Source organism: Fukomys damarensis, unplaced genomic scaffold (assembly GCF_012274545.1).
Source record: "Fukomys damarensis isolate Sample0158 unplaced genomic scaffold, DMR_v1.0_HiC HiC_scaffold_17, whole genome shotgun sequence".
In the NCBI taxonomy this organism is placed as follows: domain Eukaryota; kingdom Metazoa; phylum Chordata; class Mammalia; order Rodentia; family Bathyergidae; genus Fukomys; species Fukomys damarensis.
In genome coordinates this window covers 57872417-57893227 of record NW_022900929.1, presented here as the reverse complement: position 1 = coordinate 57893227, position 20811 = coordinate 57872417, and the positions used below count along the sequence as shown (strand labels likewise).

General features: G+C 40.5%; 1 protein-coding gene across 2 annotated transcripts in view; it reads right to left on the bottom strand.

Moving 5' to 3' along the window:
* Window positions 1–6432: 6432 nt before the first annotated feature.
* The window catches only part of Psma6 (proteasome 20S subunit alpha 6), a 31968-nt gene continuing 17589 nt past the window's right edge, over window positions 6433–20811 (bottom strand). For both annotated transcript variants that reach the window (XM_010633614.3, XM_010633613.3), the window contains exons 2-7: window positions 14873–14967; window positions 14251–14332; window positions 13237–13392; window positions 10182–10360; window positions 8861–8955; window positions 6433–6644 (exon numbers count right to left, since the gene is read on the bottom strand). In XM_010633614.3, the coding sequence (XP_010631916.1) occupies window positions 6587–6644; window positions 8861–8955; window positions 10182–10360; window positions 13237–13392; window positions 14251–14332; window positions 14873–14967 (665 nt within the window). In that variant the 3' untranslated portion in view covers window positions 6433–6586. The remainder of the gene's footprint in view (window positions 6645–8860; window positions 8956–10181; window positions 10361–13236; window positions 13393–14250; window positions 14333–14872; window positions 14968–20811) is intronic.

Here is a 20811-nt window from a genome sequence, read left to right as displayed (position 1 = left end):
TTTTTTTTTTTTTTTTTTTTTTTTTGGTACCGGGGATTGGACTCGGGTCCTTACGCTTGCAAGGCAGGCCACCGAACCGCTGAGCTAAATCCCCAGCTCAACTATTCAGTATTTACACATATGTGACTTATTTATTTCACTTACGAGTATATCCTCAATATGTATCCATTTTCCTACCAATGACTCTAATTTCTCATTCTTTATGGCTGAGTAGTATTCCATTTTATAGAAAAACCACATCTTGTTTATCCAGTTTCCAACTGATGGGCAAATGGGCTGTCTCCAAGTTTTCGCTATTACAAACTGTGAGAGATGCCATCTTTTTCAATAAGAACACGAAGACGAGTTGGAAGAGCACAGACTTTCTGCAGGGGGCTGATGCACTTCCAGGCCTCTGACCATGATGGTGCAAAGGCCCTGTGGGGAGCTTGGCAGCACAGGGAAGTTTCGTTTCAGGTGTCTCCTGTGCTGTCCTCAGGCTCTCTGGGCACCTCTTTTCCAGCTGCTCTGGACTCACGTGCCTTCCTGACCACCCCAGCATACTCCAGTGAGGAGCCCCTGGGAGAGCAGTCTCCGGGTACAGCACGGGAGCCTCGCAGCCCTGTGCTGGGCTCCAGCTGAACCAAGAGCACCCGGGCTCCTGAGGACTCTGCAGGCCCCAGATGAGAGGGAGTGGAAGACAACCATGAGCCCACCTCACCCCTCATAGCTCCTGGGTTCCTGGGGCGTCTGGGTTGAGAAGCATCTTGTGTGTTCCTCCCTGCAGAGAAGGGTCTTGTTGGGAGAGGATTTGCACCAAGGCCAGGGACCCCCATTGGATAGCCACGGCCCCGTGTGTCATGACTGAGTGATGGAGAGTAGGGAAGGGACCAGTTCACCAGAGAAAGGGAGCACCTTGGGGAGGCCACCCAGAGCCACACCTGCTCAGTCCTGCACAGGGGGAGACCTCTTCACATCCAGATGGCTTCTGCCTTGCTGACCCTGCTATGCTCTCAGCAAACACATTTCAGAAGGTCAGGAGGTTGTGGAAACTTGAAAGCACTTCTGGAAGGGCTATGCCCTGCCTTGCTGCTGGGTGTGATTTAATGTTCTTTCCTGCACTTTAAATGCATTTCATTGATTAACCCTCATGACAACCCTTCGAGATGGACCCAATAGTTACAAACCCATTTGACAGAAGAGAAAACTGAGGCTAAACCCCTGAGCAGTGGCTGAGAATTCATTCTGGCCATCTGACTGTGGGAGGACTGGAACCAGCAGTAGGAAATCTGAGGTGGCCAGCATCTCTCCCTAACTCTCTGGTCAATGCTTTTGTCACCTGGCTCTCCCTGGGGCTACAGATTTTACGCAGCCCCGGGAGCTGCTGACTCCGACCTCTACAGCAAGACCTTCCCTACTTCCAGTCTCTGTGGCATGCAACTGGGTTCCTGTGAGAGCCCCTCCCTTCCAAAGCTACCAGCCGGTCCATTTTGTGGAAGGAGGCCCGCAAGCATCTGCAGCCCTGCGTGCTTTACAAGCCCTGTTGCATAACTCCTTGCTTTCCAGGGGCCTTTGGTTGAAGTACTCTTCACAGAGAAGACAGAAGAGGAAAGAAACAAAAACCCCGGAAGGGATCTCTGTGTAGTTCGTGACAGGGAGGGTGTGCTTTGTGTAGTACAAATGTGGCTTTGGAGACCTCCTCTCACCAGGATAGCTGCGGCGCCGTCCCAGAGGGGTCCCTAGCACAGCCCTCCTCAAAGGGGGCCCAGAGGCCAGCCTTGCACAAGATGTCTTCATGCTGCAGCTGCTTCTGCAGAGGGCCAGACTTTCACTGTGCTGGGTGCAGACCCGATCTGAAGTTGCTACGTGCGTCTCGGTGACAGCTCACTTGGCGGAGGTGCGCTGCCAGCCGTGGGGGCACCGAAGTCCCAGTCCCTCGAGAGACTCAGCCATGGTGCCTAGTGGTGCCCTGAAGAAGGGTGTCTGACTTGGAGGGAGGAAGGGCTCAGAAACATCTGCTGGTGAAAATGCGTCCTGAATTGATAAAGGCGTTTCCAGCATTCTTGTCCGACACTCCACCCTCTTCTTTTTCAGTACTGGGAATTGAACTCAGGGCTTTCACACTGAACTACACCCCAATTCACTTCTCTATCTCTCTCTCTCTCTCTCTCTCTCTCTCCTCTCTCTTTTTCCTTCCTTCCTCCCTCCCTCCTTCCTTCCCTCCTCTTTCTTTCTCAGAAACAAGTGCCAGCCAAGCTCCCCGATTGAGGCCCCAGTTATACGGTCCCAGACCAACAGAGCTCTGATGGTAACTACTGCATTTCCCCAAGACATAATCAGAAAGTGAGCCCTGGCATGTTTTTTTCAGGTGCTCATAACATAAGCCCTACCCCCCCAAAATAAGCCCTAGTTAAGCTCATCAGCCAGACAGATAGATGCATTTAGTATGTCCACTGCAGCACATAATGGATGTAATGAATTGTAAAATAATATATAATGAAATGAAATAAACAGTAATACTGACATCAATACTTAAATGATAATATAAATTGTGATTATTTGTAAACACGCAAGCGGGCACCTTTGGATGAGAGGTAAGTGCCTATGTAAACAGATGAACTGGAGACTTGCTGCCGAATGACCAGCGTATAGACACAAGACACGAACATGCATATATGATAACGGACAGACGTGGTTGTGTCTAATGTGAATATTCATAATTCAATACGTCGTAATAGACGTACTTAGTGCACTCATGTGAAGTAATGTTTTCTGAATTTGGAGGCTGTAATTTTTTGCCACATTTGTGTGGACCATTATTTTTTTTTCATTAAGTTGGTAGATTTTAGGTATACAGTAGTTGCATTCATCATTGGGATCTTGTACCTTTACATGATGTATCTTGGTTCTTATTCCCCCTGCCACCCATTTCCCTGCCCTCCTTCACCACTTCCACCCTTCCGTATTTACAATGACTTTGTTTCCATTTTTTCCTTTTCTCATATTTTTTCTTTTCCCTGCTTTCCTTTCCCCTTCCTCTACCTGTTTATTTTTTGAGACAGGGTCTCACTTGGTAGACCAGACTAGCCTTGAACTCACTAGGGAGTCCAGGCTGTCCTTGAACTCATGGCAATCCTCCTGCCTCAGCCTCCCAAGTACTGGGATTACAGGAATGCTCCAGTGTGACCAGCTGGACCAGCATTCTTAGCTGTCATTTTTGTTGCCACTCCTGTCTCCTAAATCTTCAGTTAAAACTTAATGAAAACTTTGTGAAGCCTCACCTACAAGAGGTCGTGACTTGGTGAAGAATTCATGGGATAAAATCACTGACAGCTGTGTTGCCAATGCACAAACATCCTACATGGACAAGAAGTGTTTTTTAAGCAGAACTTCTCTAGAGGGCCGGGGATTTAGCTCAGTGGGGCCTCACCTGCCTTGCAAGAGCAGGGTCCTGAGTTCAATCCCAGTACCAAGAAAAAAAAAAAAAGAAAAAAAGGAGAGCTTTCTCGCTGGATGTGAGAGATTGGGTCAAATGGTTCTACAGGAAATGGAGTCACAAGAAATTTATGCCAGAATTTGGGATTCAGAGAGTTATGATGATGTTCCAGAAGAAGATGTATTTGAATAAATGTAGATTTTTGTACATGAAAAAATGAGTAAATGTTGATTGCTATACATGAATAAAAAATAAAACATCCCCTGATAATATACCCTATTGAGTCTTTTAAAGCAAAAATTGATATAAGACCTGGTCTTATTTTCCGGGAAATGCAGCATTGAGTGGACAGCCAATGGGTTGTTAACTGAAGTGCTGCTCACGGGCTCTGTCCGTGGAAAACCCCAGCCAGGCTGAAATCAGCTGGGCCTCCTCCCAGATCATCCCTGCTCACCTCAGGGAAACCAGGTCTTTCCTGTTCTTCTTCCTCTTTTCTTTCCCCCGTTCTGCTTCTCCTTTCCATCCTCATCCCAGCCCTCTGGGTGGCACGTGTAACACCTACACGACTGGGTTAACTGAGGTTTGCAGGTCACCCCTTGTGGTAAGGTCAGACGCTGGTTTCTGTGTGAAGGGTGCCCCTCATCCAAAGTTTTCTTGTGCTGCCTACTCACAAGCAGCAATCACAGCTACACCAAGACTTAGGCAGCACCTCCCGTCAGGCACACTTCCCTGTACGCATGGCGGGGATCCCCAGGAGGCGGGTGCTGCACAGCTGGCTGCTGAGAGGATTGATTGTGGTGAGACGCATTTGCACGTTTGATTCCCTCCACCCACTATAGGAGTCAAGGATGCGGCCAGCAAAGGTACAAACGGCCCGAAGCGAATGCAGTTTCCAAAAACCCAATCTGTTCCTGAGGTACTGGTGTGCTGTCCACGACCAAAGAGCGGCAGGGCAGGTGGATGAAGCCCACTCCCTGGTCACGTGTGACCAGGATACCTGCGACTGCCGCTTCCTCACAGCGGCCAACCTCTGTTCCGGCCCGTCTCTCAGTTTCAGTCTTCTTCGCTTACCCTCATGGGATGTGGGCACAGAAACGTGGCATTACAGTGAATTTAAAACCGCACTGAGCTCAGTGCTTTTCCTTGGCATTGGGTCAATGGGTAAATAATGCTTTTTGTTACGCCGCCGGAGGCTCTTTTTGAGTCAGAACCAAGCACGTGGTAGCGGTGTCACCTTTCATCTAGATAAGGCAGGCAAGCCGAGGTTCTAGGGCTGGAGGTGAGGTCGTCCTAACCTGCAAACCGTCCTTTGTGTAACAGATGAGTATGCTGAACCAGGACGCCAGGAAACTTCGCAGGTTGGTGCATGCGCTTTGCATAGTGAGGGAAGCCCCAGGACCGGCTAATACATGTGCAGTGTGGGGACCACGGGGCTTCACTCCTGCCCTGGGCACCAAATGAAGCGGGGCAGGAGGCCCACTCAGGATTTGAAGGGAGGTCCTGACCAGCATGTGACCCGTAGGGCAAGGCTGCTCCCCAAGCAGTGATACCATAGGGGGTGGAAACAGTTTTAAAAGAATATTCTTTTGGTATTTTAATGGGAAATTTGGGGTTCATTTATTCATAAAAGGATAGAAACTTTTAATCAGGTTTAAAAAAAACCAGTGCTCTTTCAGTATAGGATTTTAGTTTTTTTGTTTTTGATGTGGGGCTCCCTGTGTAGCCCAGGCTGTCCTCGAACTGGTGGCAGGTTCTCCTGCCTCAGCCTCCTGAGTGCTGGGATTACAGGCATCTGCCACCACACCCAGCTAAGACTAACAAGATTTAGACCCATCTAGGTAATTTAGGGAGACCCTGCCTCAAAGCTAAAATGAAGCCAGGTGTAGTGGTGCATGCCTGTAATTCCAGCATTTGGGTGACTGAGCCAGGAGGATCCTTTTAAGTTCAGGGCCACTCTGGGGTATAAGTGAGTTAAAGGCCAGCCTGAATTACATAGTGACACCCTATCTCAAAAAACCAACCAACCAATAGGGCTAGGGATTTAGCTCAGTGGCACCGTGCCAGCCTTGAAAGTGCAAGGTCCTGAGTTCAATCCCTGATACAAAAACAAACAAACAAAAGCAAAAACAAAAAACAACCAACAGATAACTCAGGAGGCTGAGGCAGGAGGATCACTGCAAGTTCAAGGCTAGCCTGGGCTATGAGTTCAAGGCCACCCTGGGCTACATAGTGTCTTGTTTAAAGGACATCCTAAATTACATAGGGAGACTCGGTCTGAAAACACAAACAACCCCCCCCACCAGAAAACTAAAACAGGGGAAAAAACATCTAAATGGATTACTCTGAATATAGTTTTTTCCCCCTCTGTAACATTGCTGATGCTGTTACCTCTAAACTTCAACTCCCTGTTGTCTGCTTTCAATACTTAATCTTAAGGGAGCACAGAAAATACACATACTGTTTTTCTATCCATTTTCCTGAAGATGGCTGGGGTGCAACTCAGTGGTAGATCCCATGATAGCATGTGTGAGGTCTTAGGTTCAATTCTCCTCCCCTGCCAGAAAAGAACAGAAACGCCTATGAGGGCTGGGGATTTAGCTCAGTGATTCTGCTGCCTTGCCTCGCAAGCACAAAGACCTGAGTTCAATCCCTGGTACCAAAAAAAAAAAAAAAAAAAAAAAAAAAAAAAGAAAGAAAGAAACGCCTATGAAAGATCAGTCAGGATAATCTTTTTACCATAAAGCCTTCCCCGATAGCAATATACCATTAGGAGAGCCTACAGAATAAAACCCTTGTCCCACATGCCAGTTTACACTCAGAGATGATTTCAAAGCCAGTGCTCCAGTTTGCTATTCACTAATTATGCATAGAGCTAGTTTAATCTTTGACCTAAATTCCTTAAGCCAGGGAAACTGAAACTTATATTTTGGTTAATAAAATGACTAAAACCACCATGTGAAAATGGTGAATGCTTAGCAGTTTATGTAAAAACATGACAGGATACAACTATTTTCCAAAAGCACTGTTTTTATTTATACAGAATCCTAACCACTTGGGTGGCAGGAGTGGGAGAGGTTCTTCTTTCAATCCAAGGGCCTCCGTAATGTTGGTCTGTTGTTATCAAACACACAGGCAAGTGGCTTCATGGACTTGGTAAACTAATGACAATGTTTAGTCTCTCTCTGCTAGAGCAACAAGGTGAGCATCAATCTCTGCTTCTGTAAGAATCCTAGAAGGGTAAAAAACCAGTAAGTGTTCGCTTCAAACTATTTTATTATGGAGAAGTTCAAACATACAAAAGACATTAACCACTCTAAAAAATGTACCTACGACTCCATCAGATTTTTAAAGAATTCCAGACATTATGTCAACTTCATCTATATACAAAAATGTTTATTTTTTAAAAATCAGATCTAGAATTAGGTGAAAACCCTTTAGTTGTAGCAGAGACAGAAAACACTTCAACTGAATAGTATGAAAGTAAGCTACACGTGTGTTCTATTTAGTTCCAAAGCCAAATGCTTTTATGCCCACTATGTGCTGAGAGAAAATTCACTGAGAAACTTAATTATAAAAAAAGCCACTCATATTTAGAAGTCCATGAAAATAAAATTATAAATAACCAGAAGGTGCTCCATGTTGAGCATGTATTTCCTAAATGGTATCTGTCTTGAAAGTAATCAATTGCTTGGCAAACATCGATGGGATCTGCTTCTGATTAATTCTAAAAAGCAAAAACTGTCATGATGGCAACTGTAGTGCAAGTTGTGACAATACTGAGTAGTTTACATAATTTAACAGATGCAAATGAAATTTAAAAGGTCTCAGGAAAAAAAAGAGACTGAACTCCAAGTTCTTTACCGAGACCTGTAAATTGTTCCCACTGAAATTTAATGCTCTGAACGTTTCGCTGCCAGGTGGCTCTGATCTGAATTCAATTATCTGATGATACACAGCTAACCTATGTTTGCTTTTTTGTTAATATGAGATGCTGAAACAAAAACAAGTCACTGTTGTGACATAGATTATTACTAATTTCAGTGGTAAAATTTTCTTTTATTATTCCCTTGTTCCTTGGTGGTTCTTCTGCTTTTTATAGTAAAGACAGATAAAGGTGAATGGATCCATTTGTACCCCCAGTGGGTCCCAGCTGCCTGGATGGGACAGTCGTGCATGTACCACTGGTGGTTCAGGCTGGCAGGAATACATCAACAACTTTTCCTGCAGAAATAAAGTTAAGCTAGATTCAAGTGTTCCTCCCGCCCTTAATCTCATGAATTTTTCATATTTGTTATCACTTATGTGCAATCAAAATAACAAATTGAAAAATATGCATACTATCTAAAAACTCTTCAAAGTCGAACTAAGTTTGGCATCTCACTTCACACACAATCAAAACAGTTGTGATTTACAGATGTGTGTGTATACACACACACACACACACGTACACACACATATATATATATAGATAGATAGATAGATAGATAGATAGATATAGATATATATGTTAGGGCAGGGATTTAGCTCAGTGGTGCTATAGCCTGCCTTGCAAGTACAAAATTCCAAGTTCAATCCCCAGTACCAAAAAAAAAAAGTATATATAACAGTTAAATGTCTCCCAGTAGTTTCTTATATCTATGGATTTAATCTTATTTTTCACTAATCACAAGAACGTCCTGGTACTGGTATGCAAACCACCTCATAGGGAGGATTCAATGAACAGATGTATGTTAAGCAACTATATGTGTTTGAATCGTGGAAGGGTAGGTTTGGGAATTGCTCCCTTTGAATAAGAACACACAAGCACTGGAGCATCTGCAATTCAATTAGCTGTATTCAAAATTTGGGGTTTCTAAAGATTTCTAGGTAACAATCTGCTGTGTATTGGTGTTTCGTATTGCTCTTCAGAGCTCCACTTAACCAGGCTCCACCTGAGAAACTGAAAACGACTATTCTGGGAACTGAATTTCTCTTGGACATAAACTAAAAAAAAAAAAAAAAAAAAAAAAAAAAAAAAAAAAACTTATTTTTTTTATCTCTCTCTCTCTCTCTCTCTCTCTCTCTCTCTCTCTCTCTCTATATTAAAAAAAAAAAAAAAAAAAAAAAAAAAAAAAAAAAACCAGAATACACTTATGCTTATTTTACTTAACTAAATTTCATGTCACTTCTGGTGTTATAAATAAAAGCACTGTGAAATTCAAGAGACACTGCTGTCTGCCTTAAAGAAATTGTTAATGCTGGGGTTTGAACCCACAGCCTTGAGCATGCTATCATGAGTTATTACCCCAGCCCTTCCTAAGTTTTAAAGCAGCTCTTTCAGATGTCAAAGAAAAAAAATACAAGCATAGTTCAACATTCCCTATCCCCCTCCCAAATGGATGCGAAGGTCTCCTCCACCTTTTTAGGCTTAGCAAACTTAAATGCGTGGCTGACAATACAACTCACCTGAATTTAGGATTTTCAACTGTAACTACTCCAACTTCTATTTCTGAAGGTTTGAAATCAATTGAAAGAACAGTAGACAGGCAAGTAATTGCAGTCTGAAAAAGTACCGACATTAACATTTATTATTTTTTAAGAGATTACAAGGTTTTCACACCCCAAGCTTATTTAAATAACATGTAAGGTCACCACAAGCTATTCATTTCTGCTCCATGCTTCAGTGAAATTGTTACTAACAAACTGCTTAACTTAAATGTGCCAACTGTCAGTTACAATAATCTTATTTCTACTAAATCAAGCCTTAAAGAGGTACAGCAAACAAAATACAATGATTTATACAAGTTACTTAAAATCTGGTGTCAAATGGGAGAGGAAAACAGTCTGTACCTACAAGGAATTTACGGGAACAATTCAAGAGTGTAAATTTTTTCTTTTTTGGTACCAGGATCAAACTCGGGTCCTTGAACTTTCGAGGCAAGTGGCGGAACCACTAAGCTAAATCCCCAGCCAAGAATATAAATTTTTAAGTGGGCTTAAATCTGATGCAATGAATTATAATTTTAAAAACCTTTAAAAAACTAAGTTTAAAGAAGGCATATTATCTCCCAGATGAGAACTTTATATCTTCCCTTACTATAAGATAGACTGCCAGCCAAATATAAAAGTATTATTTATCATTTATCAGAAGCACGTTGTCAGTTTTCAGAAGGGATTTAGCCCCAGATCCTTATATTCAAAAGTCTACTAAAATTTTTATTGGCAGGAAATAAGAGGCTTCTTTACAGTCTAAGGTTTCTAAGTATTTGTGTAAGAATTTTTACTTGTTCTGTCCTTTTAAACTTTCCCTGTCACAATAAACAACCTCTGCAGAAAGCTTTCTTTCTGCACCCCAGTGAAGTGCTTCCTCGAGAATCTGGTGTGTGGCTGTTTTTCCTTTAGGACCTAAAGAACAATATTAATGACTCAACCTTTGCATTTTTGTTATCAGGAAGCTTAAACCTAACAAGTTCTCTCCACCATAGTAACCACACATGCATAGCAACCACACAGGTGCCTGATCTTGTTTCTTATTCTTACTTAAACTGTTACATTTTATGTATTCATGAAACACTGTTTCAAATACATTATGAAATAAGACAGGAATTAAGCAGGCTCCATTTTTCTGTTAGCTGAGTGACATCAGTTTTACTAGTAAACTGAAAAGCTTGGGTCTTGTAACGTAACTCGGGAACAGGGTTTCTATAAAGGTGGTCTAATACTTCCAGTTATGAAAGACCTCCACTGTTTTATACAGCATAGAAATATTCCTTTTGGTTTAACTTACTTCCACTGTCTGTTCAAATGTCCAATCAAATTTCTTCTTCACTTTTTTTTCAAGGAAGCTGGTTGACTCAGTTTGTTTCACACCTGCTGCAGTGGCTTTAAACCCACAGTAGTAACCTGCAGGGTCACACTTGTACACCTGAGGGCCTTGTTCTTCATCGATACCAATTAAAATCATACCTAAAAGAAAGAGCCTAAGTAAACAGCTTACAGTTTTAGACAACAAAACTGCCTTTCTTGGTGGTGTCTCATTAACTGTCATTACTTTTAGGATGTGTTTTGCTTTAAGAAAACTGGTAAACAAAATGTAGGGTGTTACCATAAATAAATCAGGTAACAAATACATTTCTATTTCCCAAAGGATGTATTGCAGTTTTAAGAGTCTCAACATTAAAAATGTAATTTGCAATTCTTCTAATCCTTGCTAGTACCCAACACATATTTATTGGAACCTAATCCTTATGTTACCTGGTCAAGTAAATTTGGAAAACATTTTCATTATCTTTTCTGGAAACAAATAATAAACAGCATAATAAATGTTCTGAAATGTTCTACTGTAGAACAATATATTTAATCCCACAGTTCTTAAATTTATTTGATCAAGGACTGCTCCCTCTGCCCCATTTTTAAATTTTAGTTTTTTGAGACAGCCTCACTATGTAGTTCAGGCAGCCCTGAACTCACTAGGCAGCCCAGGCTGGCCTTGAACTCATGGTGATCCTCCTGCCTCAGCCTCCCAAGTGCTGGGATTACAAGCATGTACCACCATGTCCAGTACCCACCCCCTTTAAATTTAGGAAATACTTTAACTGGGTATGGTGGTGCACACCTGTATTCCAGCACTCGAGGCTGAAGCAGGATTGATATGGATTTGAGTTCAAGGCCAGCCTGAATTACTTAGTGAGATCCTGTCTCAAAAAAACAAAAACAAACAAATAATTAAAAATGGCTTGGGGCTGTAGCTCAGGGCAAAGGCCCCCCAGTAGTGCAAACCCAAAACAAAATGCTTAACACTCTGGGAATGCTGCTACAAAGTCTGTCTCAACTAGGAGCTACCTGACTACCTTTTCATAGCCCATCTTTGTTATTACTGGTATTGCCCGTCTAGTAAGTCAGCACAAACTAAACCCTAAATTCTGTATAGTTTTATACATGTTACATTATGGATATTAAAGTAAACATCAAACATCCTACTCAGCAGAACAGATAATGAAGTATAAGTAAGGGTGAACCTACTGCTTACTTACTCTAGATCTCAACTTTTCATGGGGGCGGGGGTAAGGAATAGGTGCTGGGAATCAAACTCAAGGCCTCACACATGCTAGGCAAGGGCTCTTACCATTGAGCCACATCCCCAGCGCCTGAGCCTCTTAGTTCTCACTGTGAGATTCAGTACTAGCCAACCACTTTACTCATATGTATGGGTTTTTTGTTTTTGTTTTTTAAGGGAGGGAAAGGTTTATTGGGCTTACAATTTATAGAGGTTTCAGTCCATAGTCAGCTGGCTCACAGGCAGGGTGGCAGAAGGACAATGTATAGATGTTTTTATAGCATCTACTAGTGAGGAATTTTCAACTTTATGCCATTAACACTATGATAGTTATCAGTATCTGCCTTATTAGAATGTTATGTCACCCTGTAATTTTCTTTACACTTTAAACTTGATATATTAAAAAAAAAAAAAGGCAACACAAAAGAGATGACCCATTTACTGCTGGGGGAAAACAATTGTGTGTGTGTGTGTGTGTGTGTGTGTGTGTGTGTGTTACTGAGGATTAAACGTAGGTCCTTCACAATGAGGTACAGCCCCAGCCATCTGCTGTCCCCAGCTTTTCGAAAATTTTGAGGCAGGGTCTCACTAATTTGCCAAGTTGCCCAGACTGTGTTCTAACTGGTAATCCTCTTCCGTCAGCATCCCAGAGTGCTGGGATTACAGACACACCCCACCAGTGCTGGCCTACAAATAACTTTTTCACTTCAGGGTCTGGCAGGATGAACAAGATTTCACAGGTCACAAGGATGTCAGTTCCACTGGCTTGAGAGACACCTAGGAAAACTGAGTTAAGCACACTTCTGGGTGTGCCTGGACAGGCCACGGGGAAGGGCCGGGATGGAAGTGCTGACCTCAGGCCCCTAGCCAGACATGAGGCTAGCAGCTTTCCTCTGCCAGAGTCACATCATTTTACGGAGCTTGGGGCTTACCCTATGGCCAATGAGGAATCATTTTTTTACAAGGGAACAACAATCACAATTTGAGAATCACTCATGAAGGAATACAGAAGAGAGGCTAGGAAGACAGAGAAGGGAGAGAAGAAATGGGCAAATCAGGCAGCAAAATCAATAAACAATGAAAAAATGACAGAGCACATGGAGAAAAGACAGTCTGAGGTAAAATTTGATGATTGGCCAGGTATGGTAATGCACAACTGTAATGCCAGGTACTCAGAAGGCTGAGGCAGGAGAGCACAAGTTTGAAGCCAGCCCAGGCAACTTAATGAGCGGTCTCAAAAAAAAAAAAAAAAAAGTTTTCTGAGCCCCACCCTAAGTTTCTGATTAATAAACACTTACTACAGTCTAATAATAAGAGATTTCAATCTTTCAAATCATATATCCCAAACAGAAATTTTTTGATAAAAATCTAATAGCACCATGGAAAGCTTAAAGATCATGTCCAAGCTAGGCTTGGTGGTATTTGCCTGTAATCTTAGCACTCTGGGAGGCTGAGGCAGAAGGATCACAAGTTTGAGTCCAGCCTGGGCCAACTTAGTGAGATCCTATCTCAAAAACAGGGATGGGAGGGCAGCTGGGGATATAGCTTAGCGCAAAGGCCCTGGGTTCAATTCCCAGTGCCACATATACACACAAAGATACTGTCCAAAGTACTGTTATAAATAAGACCTACCTTTTAGCCCTGATTTATTATAAAGATTTTTCTCACCTTATGAAGTTTCCAAAACATGTTCAGACTCCCAAGTGTTACTTACATATTTTTGTATGTGTTCTCAAAAAAAAATTACAGCTCGTCAATTATTTGGGAGATTTTGTAGCATACTTACAACAACCAAGTGGCCTCATTTCAGCATTCTGTGTGTAAACTTGAGAAATATCAGCAATTCTTTTACATAGCATGTCCACAGGAATCTCATAGCCATACTTGTATTTCCAATTAGCTGCCTCATAGCGTGCCCTCTGTACTTGGGATCTGCTGTCAGCTTACAACACGACAAATAAATGAATGAATGAATCAATGCTGATCTCCTCAGAAGAACGAACCTCAAAGCCAGATAATTTTCCCACCATACAGATCTTTATCTTTCTTTCCAGTATGAGTGAAGGAAAGGAGGGGGTCCACTATGGCTTTTTCCTCTGCCAATGAATACTGAGTAACTCAGCAACAAATTCATAAGAAAGGAAAAATTTGCGGGAGATGAGAGGGAGAGGAAAAAAAAAGAAAAAATTTAAGGAGCTCTCAATACCATATTGCCTTTTTATACTGAGCCCTTCATGATCAGTAGCATTCAAAATAGTTTCTAGAAGTGTCTAGTAACTCCCAAAAGAACAAGCTACTAGAAGAAGAATAATCTTGCTCAGTTTTTGTTTTTAGGCTTGAATTTTCCCTTGATCTCAGAAAACAGAAAAACCAAAGTAATTTTTATAATAATTGTCACTCACTTTTTTTGTCTGTTTGTTTTTGGTACCAGGGATTGAACTCGGGTCCTTGCGCTTGCAAGGCAGGCCACCGGACCGCTGAGCTAAATCCCTGGCCCGTGTCACTCACTTTTAACGAGTGCCATGATTACCAGATTTGAGTGAGATATAGAAGACTTAGAAAATACAGCATGTACAAGAAGGGACTTAGTTTCTACAGTGGTTGCATGGAGACCTAACTCCATTATATTTGTAATTTTAAAAAGCTCACAATACTCTTAAAAATATTGATACCAGCCTTGGAAGACTGAACATGTACTATTAAGGCACGAAAAGGAGTGTTAAAATTAATACATAACTCAGAATTATTTGAAGAAAACAAGTTAAGAACTGTGCACCTAAACAGACCCTTAGCTGCTTACCTGTCATTCCAGTCATCACACAGCCAATGTTTTCTGTTATCTTGAATAAGTGAGTCACTGTACTGGAATCCAGTAATTTATCCTAATGAACAAATCAAATAAAAAATTAAGAAACCTCACAGGTCTCTGGGCAGCTATAAAAGAACAATACTACAGAACTATAACAACATATATAATGGGAGTTAATGGACAGATAGTCTTACATTCATTATAAAGTTAAAACCAATTTAAAAAGGGGAGAGGTTTGGAGGAAGACTATTTTCCTTTTCTAGCTGTTTCCAGTGGACTTCCCAAACTTGTCTCAAGATCCCAGAAGAAACAAACTTAGAAATCCCAATATGCTTATTATAATTATGACACAAAGTTTAACATGTTACTTCTGTCTACTCAGCTAAACTATACATTGATCTCAATAAATACTCCTTGAATAACTAATAGGAAAGCAGAGTCAAAACAAGAATATACCTCTGAACAAAGACATGAAAAACTCATGTGTCTTGCAAGCACAAGGTCCCAAGTTTAATGCTTGGTACCAAAACAAACAAACAAACAAAAAAACAAACAAATAAACAAAAACTCATGCAGTGTATTCTATAGTAACTACTTAGTCAGCATTACTTACAGGAACTTTCTTCTGTGTGACAATTACTGCACAGTCTTTTCCCCTGACAGCTACTGAGGTAAGGCCACCCTGGTTAATAGCCTTAAAAGCATATTCTGCAAAACAAAAAAGGTTTTTAAAAAAGTAGAGTAATTTATTACAGATTCATCCAGTAGAATAAGAAATCATCATTAAAAAGAATGAGGGCAAACTAACATGGAACGCCATCCTAAGACATGTAACATCAAAGTAATGGAAACGGTAATAACAAATCAGTCAAATCAACTCCATTTCTTTCCAATTTCATTAGTCTCAAGTGCCAAATTAATAATAAAGTTTGTGTCAATTGTGTGTTTTGTCTTTTTTTTCCAGACAGAGTCTTGACATAGTCCAGGCTGGCTCAGACCTTGCTATATAGCTCAGGTCAGCCTCAAACTCAGGATCTTTCTGCTTCAACTTCCCGAGTGCTCAAACTACAGCCATGTGCCATGGCTATTTTGTTGCTTTTAACATTTGTGCGTGTTATTTCTTTTCTTTCTTTTTTTTTTTTTGGTACTGGACCTTGCACTTGAGGCATCACTGTGTTAAATCACCGGCCCATGTGTGTGTTATTTTTAACACATCTGGATTTCTTAGGTCAAATTGAGGTGCTCTCAAATTTTTCAGGGCTTAATACTTCTGTTGGTCAATAACGACCACATGTAGTTTTAGCTGCTGCTGTTAGGTAATTTTGCACTGATTTTTGTCTAGTAAGTGGAATTTTTCTGGATGCTTTTTGTAAGTTTCACATTACTTCCAACATATGGATCTTTAGTTTATTGATAACAAACTCCAGCTTGTGCTGCCCTAAATCCAACCCATGGGTTAAAGTATTGGGATCAAAATGGCAGCAGATTTTAGGTGACAACTGTCTTTGGGGAAGCCAGGTTATAGACAAAATTATAACTTTCTGTGCTACTTCTTATTATTTATATTTAATAAACACATATTTTGTAACTAGGACAAATATTTCCCATTGTAAAAATATAGAAAATACAAGACAGTTTAAAAGAAAAACATAATTCCAATCACGCAGTATGATAAAAAAAGTATTTAAATTTTTAAAAATTTACTACAGTTATGCTATTGTAGCTGCCTCAATGTACTGAGTCAATTCACAACCTTTACCCTTCACGGTCATTTTGACTTTGGAGAAGAGCCAGAAGGCACACGGTGCCAGATTCAGTTAAAAAAAAAAATGGATGAGGATACACAGCGATGTTTTCAGTTGACAGAAATTACCATAAACATGTCGAACTGATTCAGGACATTAAGGCAGCCCTGAAGAGACACAAAGAGGACTTCTAAAACTGCTTCAGAAAGTGGCAAGAATAATGAAGGGGTGTGTTGAAAGCACGGAGTATTCTGAGGGGGACTAATGGCAATGTGTCTTCTACTGTAATAAATTCTTTAAAAAATGTAAACATTCATTGTAGTTTTCATTATATCTCATACATTTTGAAACATAATAATTTCAAAATTCCACCTTCAAGTGTTATTCTGGGGAGTACCAGCCTCATCTGTCCAAAAAGCCACAGGAGATGAGGACCAGCTGAAGATACTACTTATGAAACCAAAGCATTTTTAAAAATAATTACTGTAATAAGAATTTTTATCAAATATTTCAAAATGGCTATATATTAAAGAACAAAAGAACAAGACAAAAATTCTAGAAAATTCACTTCAATGAAATAAATCAGACACGCATTTAAATAATGTATTGTTTCTCTGGTGTGTGAAGCAATGTGAAAATAAGGGATGAGATGTATAACGGGTGTTGGGAAATGGGAAGAGAGTGTTCAAATGGGAAAGGGAACAGGGAGGGAGCAGGGAGAAAGGAAGAAAGGGACAAGAAAGAAAGTGAAAACAGAAGGAAAAAAATGGAAACAAAGCTTTTGTACATAGGGAGAGGAGGGGGCTTCGGGGGGGGAAATGGGATAAAATAAAATTTATTGAAAAAAGGAAAATTCACTTTAAGGAAGTCAAATTCAGTTTAAATTTAATGGCTAATTATAAAACCTAATTTTTTTCACCCCACTGTTTCATAAGTTAACTTCTAAAATACAAATTTTAAACTGCTCAATTCCAATTAGTTAATAAAGCTTTTACCAGAAAAACCCTCTACAAATTTAAAAACTACAACCCCATCCAGGAACAGTAACAAAGGCCTGTAGTCCCAGCCAGCAAGAAGGCTGGGGTGGGAGGCCGTACTTGAGTCCTCAGTTTCAGACCAGCCTGAGCAGCAAAGCAAGACCTTGCCTCAAAAAGCCAAAACCAAAACAACCTACAAACGCTACGCAAAGCAACTACTTAAAGACAGACACCAAACAGTCAGATTCTACAGAGAGAGCCAGGGAGAAGGGATGGCATGGGGCAAATTTCCCACTTTCATTGCTCACGTAGCCTGACAGCAGTCAGTGCTAAACTCTACCTCAGTCTTTTTGCCATGAAGAACTAGAGAACATTTGGGGTAATCACAGCTGCTCAAAAATGGGGGAGAAAGAGTGCCAGTGAGGAGGTGCCCCTAACTTCTATTTATAAGCACAGATCAACTCACCAGCTAAATTCATAGCCACACATTTTTAAGGTAGTCAGAAGCACTCTAGCTAAGTGAGATTTGAGATGCCAAGCAAGAAACAGACTTTGTGGCTTGAAATTAACCAAATTAACTACCTACTCCAACAAAACAAAATAAGTCAACACTGTCTGGAGGAATACAGCAGAATCCAGACACTTTACAACATAACATTCACAAATGTCTGGGATAAAATCTAGAACTACTCAACAAAGCAAAAAAGAAAATTCAACAAAGCAAAAAAGAAAACAAATCAAACAAAAATCTAAAACCAAACAAATACTGATCCATTCTTAAAAGTATAACCTAGGGCCGGGATTTGGCTCAGCAGTTCCGCTGCCTGCCTTGCCTGAGTTCGATCCCTGGTACCAAACAAACAAACAAACAAACAAAAAAAACCACACAAAAGTATAACCTAGATATGATGCAGATGTCTTATTAATAGAGGATTTAAAAATAACTATTATAACTATCTTTAATGACAAGATGGAAGTTTCAAAAAGACAGGAAATCTCAGCAAAGAAAGTACAAAAGAACCAAGTAGAAATTACAGAACTGAAAAATAAAATATCTAATACAAAAATTCACCAATGGACTTTACTGCAGAATGGAGATAAAAGCAAAGTGACAATGAAAGTGAATCAAACTATTCAATCCTGAGAGAGAAAATAAGACTGAAACAATGAATCTGTGAGTCAATATCAAAATGTGCAATATATGTGTAACTGGTGTCTTATATAGAGAAGAGGGAATGAAGCAAAAACAAAACAGAAAACCTGTCAAGAAATAATGGCTATAAATGTTCTAAATACTGTAGTGAAAGCCCAAAAGGGGTGGGGACTAATAATCAGAAATATATTTACCTTGAAAGAGATTCAAAATACATGAAAGAAAAATTAACAAACTGAAGAAAAAGCTGGTCAATTCCACACAGATGAAAATTTCACACTGTCACCCCGCAACTCTTATAAGGGAGTGGGAGGATCTTACACGATCTGAGCCACACTTGTCATCCACGCTGGACCTAGTTGACACCTATTCTCTAGAACATTACTGGCAATAAATGAAGAACAACTCTCAAGTGCATGGTATGCGAGGCTGTAAAATGGGGCTCAGTAAATTTTAAAGTACTGAAATCTTTAAATAAACGATAATTTAAAAACCTACTTCTAAATGACCTATGTATCACAGAAGATTCTGAAAGGGAAACTTGGAAATATTTTTTACTAAGATGTAAAAATGTGTCAAAATTTGTAGTATGTAGCTACAACAGTGTTTAGATTTTACTGCTGTGGTACAGAGACTCTAAGCACCAACCATCCCTGCCTCCTGGTATCTACCTTTGTGTAATTCCCTCCCATTGAGTGTGGGCAGGACCTATAACCTGTGCTAGCAAACAGAATATGGCAGAGGCGACAGATCACTACTTTCCTGGTAATATGTAAGACTTATTCTAGCTTCTAGACACACTCTTGCGAGCAGACTTACTGTACAGATCCCCTTATAGGCTTGATATAGTGTCTCCTGACAATAGCCAGTAAGAAACTAGGGTCCTCAGTTCTACACTACGAGGAAATGAATTCTCCCAACAAACCAACGTGTTTTTGCTGTTGTTTTGTTTTTTGAGGCAGGGTTTTGCTATGTTGTCCAAGCTGCTCTCGAACTCATGATTCTCCTGCCTTAGCCTCCTAAATGCTGGGATTTTAGGTATATATCACTAAGTCTGGCTCTGTAGTAATTTTTATGTAGCCTTAATTCCTTTCACATCTTCACAATAGAGCAGTATTTCATATTCGGCTTAAATTACTGGTGGTATATGTGTGACTATCCCATGCATGACTGTATCTACCACCTGCACCACCAGTAGTACAAGTCACCCATTGGGACAGTCATGCATGTACATGATGGTTCAAACCAGCGGGAAAGTGTTAATCAAAAAAGTCTAAAATCAATTACCAAATTTCCAACTTCAGAAGCTACAAAAAATGTGTGCTAAATCAAATTTCTCCTCATTAAAAGAAAAAAGAGCAAAGTAAACACAAATCAAAAGAAATGATAAAGATCAGAATCAATCAACAAAGTAAAATATAGTTTTATTTTATTTTTTTCTAGTACCGGGGATCGAACTCAGGACCTAGCACTTGTGAGGCAGGCATGGTACCACTGAGCTAAATCTTCGGCCCCTAATTTTTTTTTTAAACAAACCAACAATTTTATATACCCTATAGGGTGTAGTAGATTAGAAAATGGCCTCCCAAAAAATATCCATGTCCTAATCCCCACAGCCTATGTTACCTTAAATGGTAAAAGGCGGGCAAGGAGGACTTCAGTGGTAAGTGAATTAAGACTTTTGATGTAAGAGGTCTATCCTGGCACACCCTAAATGCAATCACCTGTATCCTTCTAATAGGGAGCCAGAGAGATATTTGAAGATGCTAACCTTGAAGTTCAGAATGACAAGCCACAAGCCAGGAATGCAGCAACTCTAGAAGCAGAACTTTCAGGTAGGAATTGATTCCTAGAACCCTCAGATGGAGAGCATCCCTGCCCAGCATCTTGATTTCAATCCAGTAATACTGATTCTGGACTTCTCCAGAACTGGCAGAGAGTTCATTTTTGGCATTTTTTGTTTTCACTGTGTTTTGCCAGCATTCCTTGGATTGTGACAACACTCGACCCTCATTCCTAACCGTCCAACAGAGTAAAAATCACTGAGGGCTGAACAAGTGTTCACACCGTTCCCCAGATGCCCTCCTTCCCCGGTGTGTCTCATCTGGCGTTACTTATCTGATCTGTGTTCTGTCTGCCACACCAGGACTAAATGAGTGCAGTGGACCCCTGACATAAAAACAACTTGGGTTATGACCAGAATTTTACTTTTAACTTACAAAGTCTTGAGTTATGAACAAAAGCCAGCCGCTTGTGCTTGCAGACAGTCTCTGCTACAGATTTAACCCTTAGAGTTCTGGTAGGAACATTACAACATCCTTTCTTGTGTGGGTTGAGACAATATCTCTCTAAGGGCACTGAGATCTGAGACTCTGAAGGCTATGTAGAGGAGCCCGAGCCTTCATTGACCAACCTGAGTTACAACCAGCCCTCAGGAATGAATTGAGTCTCTGTAAGTCAAGGGTCTACTGTATCTGCTTATAAAGCCACAAAAGGAAGCTCCCAGTAACAAACTTTTGTCAAACAAAAATAAAAAACATTTTACATATGAAAAATGCTTCTACGCCACCTGCCTCACAAGCTCAAGGATCTGAGTTCAATCCCTAGGACCAAAAAAAAAAAAAAAAAAAAAAAAAAAAAAAAAAAAAAAAAAAAAAAAAAAAAAAAAAAACTCTTA